Genomic DNA, 11,557 nt, shown 5'->3' with positions numbered 1-11,557 from the left:
ATTTATTGCAAAATTTGAAATAAAAAATAATTTGCTCTTTATACTTCTTCATTTTTAATAAAAAAAATAAAAAAAAATATAGTACATACATTTATATATATGTATATATTTATGTTTGTAGATGACTGATTAAAGGTGAGAAGCTAAATTATGTCGTTTACTAAAATTTTAATAAGACGCGGAACCTTCGAAAAATATATGCTTATATATATATATATATATATATAGTTCGGTGTTACGTTAATAATGTATATTGTGCTTGAATGTTTTTAAAAAATATATTGAGAATATTAATTAATATTATAACTGTCTACATTGAAATCATATGCTAACAGATATACATTTTAAGAATAAAATCTTAAATATTTAATACATTTTTCGTTATGTAAAAAAAAAAAAAAAAAAAAAACAAAAAACAAAACAAAACAAAACAAAAGAAATGAAGTGAAAATCTTATTAATATTAAAATTATTTTAGAACTAAAAAAACAGTATCCGTTGAACTAATGTGTATTTGCATTTTTTCTTCCTACACGTTAAAATTAAGCAAATCTGAAAAGTAATTTTTTCATATATTTATCTTATAATATTAATATGGTTTTCCCTTGTTTCTTAAAAATTCAAAAAAATATTAAGTATATGGTATATCAATATTATATAATATCTCTTTGCCAACTTTCTTCTATTCTTAACACATAAATCTAATATACGTACATATGTACTGCATGCGCATATGTTTACATGTGTATATATTTACACGTGTATACATCTGTTTTTCTACTTTATTTTTATTTTACAAGGATGGAGAAATATTCTTTAATATCCTTCTGTATTTTATCTATTCTATACCCTTAAATGTATGTATGCATATATATACGTGTGAATAAAATAAACTTCATTTTCTGTTAAACTACGTTTTTTTTTTTTTTTTTCTCTTTTTATGATCAGAATAATTTAAACAATTCACATTTCTTATAATAGGCTCACGTATTATTTATACACTTTAAAACTTATATCAGTTATAATTTTTTTTTTCCATATGTTCCTCCGTTCTTTATATTATCATTGCACAATTACAGATATAGAAATAAAAACCTTTTTATTACATCAACCTAGTTATAACAATTTAAACATGCACCTCTGGTTGTTTTATTATATATATATATGTTATTACTTTGAAATAGGAATTACTAGTGAGTATTATTAACCACGTTTTGTTGTGTCTATCTGAACGTTATTGTTCTCGTCATTCGCATATGTTCAACCAGTATGGTAAGGTCATTATTTCTTGTTTTTCTTTTTTTTTTTACTTTTTTTGCCATTTAAACTATCGTTTTTGCTGTTAGTTTTTTTGGTGTACCTGGATCTATTCATAACATGATAAATTTTATTCTTAATGTTTGTGCTACTACAACTTTTACATTTGTTACTATTTTTACTGTTACTACGGTTTCTACTACTGTTATTATTATCATTATTATTACTAGTACTATTATTTTTACTACTATTATTATTATTATTATTACTACTACTACTACTACTATTTTTATTACTGTTATTATTATTACTATCCTTCAACTGTTTACATCTACTATATTTACTTTTGAAATTAATCATGGAGAAATTAAAATTACTTGAAAAACTATCATATTTCCGTATCTTTTCCATTGTATTACTTCTTCTTTCTTTTTTCTTCCTTTTCTTTTTCTTTTTATTTTGTTTATTTTCGTCCACAAGTATATCCCTTAAATCACTGTCAAGATATTTGTAACTCTCAAAATTATTAAGACTGGTTATTTCATTATTTGGTAATTTATCTTTGTCGAAAATAGACCTACCTTCTATTTTCAAATAAAAATTACTCTTGTTCTCGCCTATACATGATTTATCATTAATAATGAAATTTTGTTCCTCACTAGAACATGCTCGGTTGTTACTTTCATTTTCTGAAAATAATGCTTCGCTCATTTTTTTAATGTCAAGCAGTGATAGGTGCTCCTTACTTTTCCCGTTATTACCCATACTTCCGCCAATTATATTACCCATACTTCCACCAATTATATTATCCATACTTCCGCCTATTATATTACCCATACTTCCGCCAATTATATTATCCATACTTCCGCCTATTATATTACCCATACTTCCGCCAATTATATTATCCATACTTCCGCCTATTATATTACCCATACTTCCGCCAATTATATTATCCATACTTCCGCCAATTATATTATCATTACTGGCACTAATTCTATTATAATTTCTGTTACCATTACTATATTTACGACTGCTAGCAATACTATTATTACAACTGATATCCTTATTCAAAGATAATAAAGTATTACTTACTGCAACTAAATTATTATTTATTGAAATTATGTTATCCTTTCCTTGAGGGGTAGGTGTACAACATATTTTCCCATTCTTCACATTATTTAAATAAAATAAATTATTATCTTCTACTGAATCACGGTTACTTATATATTCATTATTTGTTTTTAAGCTCAATGCATTCTGACTACTCAGAAGATATATATCTTTAGCTAATATGCTTCTTTTATTATAAAAACCCAAAGGAGGTGCGCTCGAAATTTCATTATTATTACTATTACTATTAATATTATTACTATTACTATTAATATTGTTACTATTACTATTACTATTAATATTGTTACTATTACTATTAATATTATTACTATTACTATTAATATTATTACTATTACTATTAATATTATTACTATTACTATTAATATTGTTACTATTACTATTAATATTATTACTATTACTATTAATATTATTACTATTACTATTAATATTATTACTATTACTATTAATATTATTACTATTACTATTAATATTATTACTATTACTATTAATATTATTACTATTACTATTAATATTATTACTATTGTTATTATTATTATTACTATTACTATTGTTACTACTATTATTATAATTATAATCATTATTATTATTATGATTAATATTACTATTAATGTTAGTATTACTTCTAGTATTAATATCACTACTGCTGCTATGATTATTTCCGCTATGATTACTGCCGCTATTATTGTTGTTTGTATTAGTATTATTATTAGGATCTGGTGTTCTCTCCTTTTGCATGTTCACAGTTGACAATTTTTCATTCACATGAATTTTACTAATATCATTTAAAACATCCAAAACCATATGGTTGAAAAAAATACGAGAGTTTGGAAGGAAATTTCTTTTATCTAAACCTTTAATATTTCTCATTAAGAAATTATTAACACTTTTATTAGTACTATAATTATTCATTCCAAATAAAAAGGGAGAATTTTCCTCGTTCCCTTTTTTGTCAATATTGTGTGTTGTTTGTGGTAAACTATCCTCATTATCACTATCTGATATGTATATGACCTCTTGTTCACCTAAAGCAATGTCCAAAAAAAAAAAAAAAAAAAAAAAAACTTATATGTCTTCATCGATACATGCATACGTGCACATTACTGTATAAATATATTTTCTATGTATATATACAAATAATATGTAGGCACATTCACATCACAAGCACACACACATACATATACATGTACACACGCATACACATACATATGTACTTGTATAATTATATATACATGTACAATTCTATGGTATTAAACCTTCCGAACATTCAACTCTCCTAAAACTTTCGCATGTACATAATAATATATATATGCAAGCAAAAAAGATATGCAATTATGCGCATAAAAAGGGTGTAAAAAAAAAAATAAAATAATAAAATTTTGTAGCAGTGAAAGGAAAGAATTCAATTGGCTCCTTAATTAACCAAAATTCATTTTAAGTAAATTTTATTTGTAGTTGAAACAATAAAAATATTAATTTCAATCAGCAAAATGGAAAAAAATACACTTCCATTTCTTTTTCATATTTATTTCCCCCCGCTTAATCTCGTGTATTATATGCTTAGATGTATTTTTTCTTTGTGTATTTTCTTTTTCTCATAGATTCGTTTTTTCTCTTCTATTCTAACTCCACGCACGCGTATATGTATATACATATATATATATATATATATATGCATGCATGCATATAAGTATATATATACTTTTTCTTCCTCTTTTTCAATTAATATTTTACATAACATTTTGTCTTTTAATTGAAAATGCGTTTATAAATTTGAAAATTCTACAAAAAAATTGTGTTAAACGAGATGTAATTTCTATGCAGAATTTTGTATTAATGTGTAGTTTGTGTCTGGTTTTATTCGTTTTTAATACATATACTTCGAAGTTTATGCATATACACATATATATATATGCATGCGTACATACTTATCTGTGAATATTTTTCTTATATGTAACATATACTCTATCAATATATACATCTAAGTGTGAAAATTTAATTAACAAAAGGCATACCCTGTGTAACATTATGATTCTTTTGCACGCTGCTTTTTTCAAAAGAACTGCAATTATTGTTATCTTCCGGGTCTGAATCTAATATAATAATTTCATTAGGACTGAATATATTGTCTTTATCTCCTACGCTTTCAATACTGTTACGAGCTTTAAAAATAAGTAAACGGAGAAATGTTTGTATATATATATATATATATATACCCAAACATACGCATATGTATATATATACCAGGACAAAGTTAAGTTTTTAAATTTAATGCACACGAAAAACATGAATACACTGTACAAGAATACATGTGCAATCGTTTTTGGTTACCTGTATTATACTCCGTTTTAATCTCTATTTTGCTCTTCTGAAGATTCACTGAATCAATATCATCCACCTGCTTAATCACTTTCCCTTCTACACTGTTATGATTAAAAATTATTTCCCCACTTTTGCTCAATTCTACTTCTTTAATGTCTTTAGGTACTTGTGATAAAATATAGGTAATAAATGTATCTATTACTAAATCTTTTGGTCTTAAAAATAACGAACAGACAGGACATTTCCATCTATTATTAAAAGCTTTTGTTTTTTTAGTTACATCAATAAATGATTTTAAATCAAAACATTGTATGTGACAACATTTTACTCCTCTACATGGTATTAAAATTCTATCTAAAGAAAAAGGACAATGCAAACTAATTTTTCTATTAATTTCCATACACATAACTTCATCATCATCATGTTTTGTTAATAATATATTAATTATTCTTTGTTTTGAATCTTTAAAATTTAACGAACTATTAACAATAACATTTTCAATTATACTTTGTTCTGTTTCAATATTACATAATAAAAAAGCAACAACATATAATTTTGGTATTTCATAATTTGTTATATTTATATCAATATTATTATTTCCTGCTTTTAATGTATGAGTAATTTTTAATGGGCTATCCCGTCGTTTATGTTCCCATGAGGGTTCAAAAATTTTTTCAATAACATTACCGTTCACTTTTAAAATAAAAGTCCTTGGCCATTCTTGTTTTAAATTAACATTAGTACTTAAATTTTTTTTGTCAATATGCATACAAAATATTATAACTTCTTTATTTTCATTTCTCCAACTTTTAATATCACATGCATTAATCACTAATTTTTCTGAATTCACATTTAAATTTTTCATCCATAATACTTTCTTCAGAGGATAAAACGGGTCAATATCTCTTAGTCGACATACTACACATAATATTTTGTAATTATTTAAGTCTTTGTTTACACATGCATTTTGAGTATAGCAACTGACATGCTGTAATTTGTTGCACTCTATACATTTTACTATGCAATTTTTACTAATAACATTTTTGTTCATCCCTCCGCAAACGCACGAAGAAAAATCGCTGTCCTCTTGGTATATCTTCACCGCTAATAAAAAAGGTACGCAAATGAATTAGATGTGTATGTTTGTATATGTACGTGTGTATATGTACGTGTGTATATGTACGTGTGTATATGTACGTGTGTATATGTACGTGTGTATATGTACGTGTGTATATGTACGTGTGTATATGTACGTGTGTATATGTACGCGTGTATATATACGTGTGTATATAAATGTGTAAATATATATGTATGCATATATGTAAACGCCTATACGTTCGTAAAAAATAGTACTGAAAAGTGGAGACATTGCACGTCTATGGCGTTTATGTACACGACGAATGAATAAGGTACATCACAAATATATATTTACATATATGTACATATGCGTATATAAGTGCATATGTGTATATTTTTCCTTCATGATTGTGCTATTGATTACCTTTACCCTTTCTTTCAACGGGTAAATTATTTTTTTTTATTACGGAGTTTTCACTATTTGAATGATTAACACTATCATTATTATTACATAAAAAAAGGTTATTTGCGTGATTATTATTATTACTAAGAAAGAAATTATTATTATTACTAAAATATTTATTATTATTACTATGACTGTTACTAATAATATTATTATTAAGTGGGTTATTTATTCTCCTTCCGCTAATTAAATCAAAAATGGAAGGCTTCGTTGCTAAAATAAATTCATATATTTGTTCTTCTCTTTCAACATCTGTAATGTACTCTAATATCCGTTCTACTATTGCAACTTTTTTCCCATGCTGTGGTAACAAAAACTTTCGACATAACTGATTGAGGTCATACACTCTTAGTTTATTTAAGCTGTAAATGATGGGAAAAAACAGATAACATATATATATAGTTTTTATTTTTTTCTTTACGTCACTTTTGAGCAAATATACATAAAACAATATATATAGTATATAAATGAAAAGAGAGTAACTAAAAAATTACAGAAACTTAAAAACTATAGTAATATAATGATATTACGTAAATAAATAACACAATACATAAAAATACAAAGATAATAATACGTATATTAACATTACCAATCAGCCATATTAGTATTGTAAACATTGTAAGACATTGTTACTATATATATATATAGGTATATTTTTTTTTTCCTAAATGTATTATTTCTATCAGCTTAAAATATTTTTTGTACTTTCCTTTTTCTGCTTTTTATATATTATTAGTATACTATTTTTTATTAACAAAAAATTAAACTTTTATATACAATAATCGCATTAATAGCTATTTAATCCACACAAAAAAATTAACAATAAAAACATAATTAAAATCGAAAATGTAGATATGCATACATATACAATATGCATAGATTATTTATATGTATATGTATATAAATGTAAACATCTTATGTACCTATGTATGTATATATATATATATATATATATATATATATATATATATATATACCCATTTATGTGTACATATGTAGCTTTATATGTATAAATAAATATACATAACATGCAAATATTACGAAGTACATGTATATGTATTTATACATCTTATGTACTTATATATATGCATGTGTACATATGCAATACATGTACATCAAAATATTTTACTACATTTTGTAAAATGTTATTAAAAAAAAGCTTTATTATTTAAAAATGAATAAATGGATGTTAAAAAAAGACAAAATTTTCTATTTTTTTAAAACTTCAAAAAGTATAAAACAATATTTCTCATTAATGTAATTAATATTGTGTAATTTTTAATAACTTAAAATCTAGTTTAATCTTTTTTATATACGAAGAAAAAGTGTATTATAAGGCGTAATATTACTTCTCGTGTAATTCGTATAAGTATATATATATATATATATATATATATACGTACATAAAAAATATATATATATAAATATATTTGTTAATTATATATGTAAATTAAAAAAATTTTATGTATATATAAATTTCAGAAAAATTTTTTATTAAAACAAGTAATAAAAAGGAGAAAAAGAAAATGAAAAATAGCTCATATTAATACTAACAATAAAATTTGTTCAAGCATCATAATGCTAAAAAAAATTCTCACAAAAAAAATAAAATGTATTTAAACTTATATATATATATATATATAAATATAAATAAATATATAATTAAGTTTATCTGCTCTTCGTACCTAATATTTACTTAAAACATTATTAAAAAAAAAAAAAAAAAAAAAAGAGGTAATTGTAGTTAACTATGATATAATAAACTTCTAAGTAAATATAATTAAATAAACACTGTTATCAATTTGTGAATGGTTGGTGTCAGTGAATTCTTTCTTTTTTTTTTTTTTTTTGGTTTCTATTTCTAAACTATTCAGGATTGTGAAACCGTTAAAAAGTAAAAAATTTGGATTTTTAATAAAAAAAAATATAATTAAATTTTTTTTTTATAAATTAGTACAAGTTAGTATGTACGAAATTGCACATAAATAATATATATTTATAATTATAGGGATATATTTATGAATATATACTTATTATTCTACATATATATATATATTTATATATAATAATTATACATAAAGTGTACATATATAATAGATATTTGTGCGAACTTAAATAAAATTATAAGATTATTATTTAAGTTCCCCGTAACTGCGCTATTTTTTTAAAAATTCCTTGAAATAGCGATTTTCCTTATCCGTTAGCTACACTCATATGAATATAGTAAGCCCCTCGAAATTAAAGCAAAAATGTGCAATAATAAATAAATTAACAGATAAATAAATATAATAGTAAATTTATTAGCACATTTATGGAAATAATTTAAAAAGCCCTCTTTCTTTGTTCATACTTTAACTGGAAAAAATATATATTTTAAAAGATAATAATAAAAAACGTTGGGCTTTGTATTTTATTAAAAATTATGTGTTAAATTATTTTTACGTGATTAATTTTTTTTTTTTTTCAAGTAAATAATTTTTATATTTTGTCTAATTATAACAAGTTTTTATTTTTAAAATGTGAAATACACTTGTATAATTGCGCATATGGGTAATAAAAATACATAGATTTCAATATAGAAACGAATGTACGCACGTATATATACACATATTTATAATATTACACGTGTACAGTACTACATACACACATACATATATATATATATACACTTTGACGCAAATGAATAGAAACGTTAAAAGTAAAAAGGAACTAGTATAAATTATTTTTTATGTTACCCCGTTATATTTTATTATAGTTGTTTTTCTAAGGACTTCAGAAGTGTATATTTTTTTTTATAGTATACAATATCACATGTAATTGTGAAAAACTAATGTAGTATTTTTCCCCTTATACGTTTGATATTCATTTAATAAATTATATAACTTATATAACATATATTTTGTATTCTAATGTAATAAGGTATGTGCTGAATTTGAAAACTCGAGTAAGCACGCATCTGTATATATACATTTGTGTAAGTTTTTATATAGGTACATATATATACACATAAAAATATCTTTGATGAGTTTAATGAAATAAAAGAAAAAATATTTTAAAATTACAATTCCACATATACATTTTTCGGACTAAAAGTTTGATGAAATATGAAATGTAATTGGTGAAACCATATGGTTACTATATCAATTCGTACCTATGAAAATTTAAATAAAAGAGCAAAATCTAGGATATTTAATTAGGGAAATAATAAAACAGTGGAATAATGTGTATGGAAAAAACATGCTAGAATATACAAAAATTTAAAGTACTAAAGTTTTGTAATTTATTCGCATCTACACATATATGCTTATTTTCTTTTTTTTTTTGGAAGTAATTATTTTTTTATCATTGTACTTTTTCATTATTGAAAAATAATATTTTTATTCTTTTTTTTTTTTTTTTTACGATTACGTATAATTACTTTTTAGTATTTAAAAAACATTCAAATGGTAAAATAGTAATATCGCGAATGTTTATATATGAATATATGATTAAATAACAATTAATACTTATAATGTTGGTTGAGATGCAGATATTGGATCTTTTTTAAAATATGCGGAAATTTTTTTCGTATATGGAAATGTATCAATTTTAAAAAAAAAAAACAAATAATAATTTTGCCATACAATGAAATAAACGATGTACTTTAAATTGCATATATACATAATGATAAACGATTATGCATTTTTGGGGATATAGGTGAAAAATTATTTTATCTACCATGTATGCATTTTTCTTGCTTTTATTTGTTAATAGCTATATTTTTTTGTGTAGTACTACTCATTTAAATTATTGTTACCCCTTTTTTAAATTACTTAATGTGCTCAGGAACATAATATGGAACAGAACTATTTAAAAATATTCCCTTTTATGCTTATGTGAGAATTAAGAAAAAAAAAATAATTCTATATATATATGTATGTGCAAACGAATAGAGGGAGTATTATTCACTTATAAACATTTTCCTTTACGTTATTAAGTATTTCTACCTTCACTGGGGTTCGTATGTTTGAAGGCGCTTATATATGCAGGTGTAGTATATACATGTGCAAGTGTTCACATGTGCAAGCGTTTACATGGGCATGTGTTTACATGTGCAAGTGTTTACGTGTGCAAGTGTTTACATGTGCAAGTGTTTACATGTGCAAGTGTTTACATGTGCAAGTGTTTACATGTGCAAGTGTTTACATGTGCAAGTGTTTACATGGGCATGTGTTTACATGTGCAAGTGTTTACATGTGCAAGTGTTTACATGTACAGGTGTTTACATGTGCAGGTGTTTACATGTGCAAGTGTTTACATGTGCAAGTGTTTATATGTGCAAGTGTTTATATGTGCAAGTGTTTATATGTGCAAGTGTTTATATGTGCAAATGATTATATGTACACATATTCATATGCCCGCGAGTTTAAGCATTCACTTGTTTACATGGTCAAGGGTTTATACAATTCTCTAAGTATTTACACATGTTAATGCATCTACAATTTTATGAACGTTTTTATGTGTATACACATTTTTATATATAAATACACTTTTATATTTAAACATGCATCTGAGGCAAAAAAGCTTTAATATTTACATGTACCAAATGTACTCATAAACTTGCGTGTATTTACATACTTCTAAAAACAAGTAAGTTTTAATATTTTTGTAAATGACCAAATATGTTTATATTTCTTTAATTATATTGAGCAAAGAAATATGTGTATTCGACTATATTAAAGCAACGGGCGTGCAGAAAGCTAAAAAATATTGATCCCATTAATGCTAAAATATAACATGCACTTAGTAAAAAAAAAAAATTTTTCAATTAAAAATAGGGGTAAAATTATATTAAGTGAAATTTAATCAATAAATGGAATAAAGTAAATAAAGGTGAAACGAAATTTTTTTATTCAAGAGAATAGGACAAAAAATAAAAATAAAATAAGGTTAAACATTTGAAACTTTTTTTAATTAACGTACAAAAAAAAACAAAATAAATAATGTATATATAAAGGGGTACCACTAAGAAAAGTGCTCAATGAGTATGCGTATATATATATATTTATGTACCCCTTACGAAATAACCTTAACTTAAACAATTATTTGTTGGTACACCTAAAACACGAACACTGATTAGTACATCAATTTTTTTTGCACGAATCGTTTTGGTATTTACTTCAAAAAAAGAATATCATAGCTTGAATAAAATAAATATAAAAAAAAAACAAATATCTTTGTCATATAATTTGTTTTTAAATTTAAAAACAAAATTAAAAAAAAAAAAAAAATTTTACCTTATTTATTTATACGTACGTAATAAATGAAATTA

The 11,557-nt window shown here is 23.6% G+C and overlaps 1 protein-coding gene across 1 annotated transcript; it reads right to left on the bottom strand.

Annotated features, from left to right (window-relative positions):
* Positions 1–1,280: 1,280 nt before the first annotated feature.
* MKS88_003588 (E3 SUMO-protein ligase PIAS) lies at positions 1,281–6,873 on the bottom strand (the record flags this gene model as incomplete). Its single annotated transcript, XM_067216692.1, has 5 exons — positions 1,281–3,409; positions 4,400–4,546; positions 4,716–5,810; positions 6,208–6,608; positions 6,836–6,873. The coding sequence occupies 5 exons, from the start codon at positions 6,871–6,873 to the stop codon at positions 1,281–1,283; spliced, it is 3,810 nt and encodes a 1,269-aa protein (XP_067072401.1).
* Positions 6,874–11,557: the final 4,684 nt, after the last annotated feature.

The sequence above is a fragment of the Plasmodium brasilianum genome, chromosome 11 (genome assembly GCF_023973825.1).
Source record: "Plasmodium brasilianum strain Bolivian I chromosome 11, whole genome shotgun sequence".
Classification (NCBI taxonomy): Eukaryota; Apicomplexa; class Aconoidasida; order Haemosporida; family Plasmodiidae; genus Plasmodium; species Plasmodium brasilianum.
Note: the sequence above shows the minus strand (reverse complement) of the source record. Positions and strands in the feature narration are given on the sequence as shown.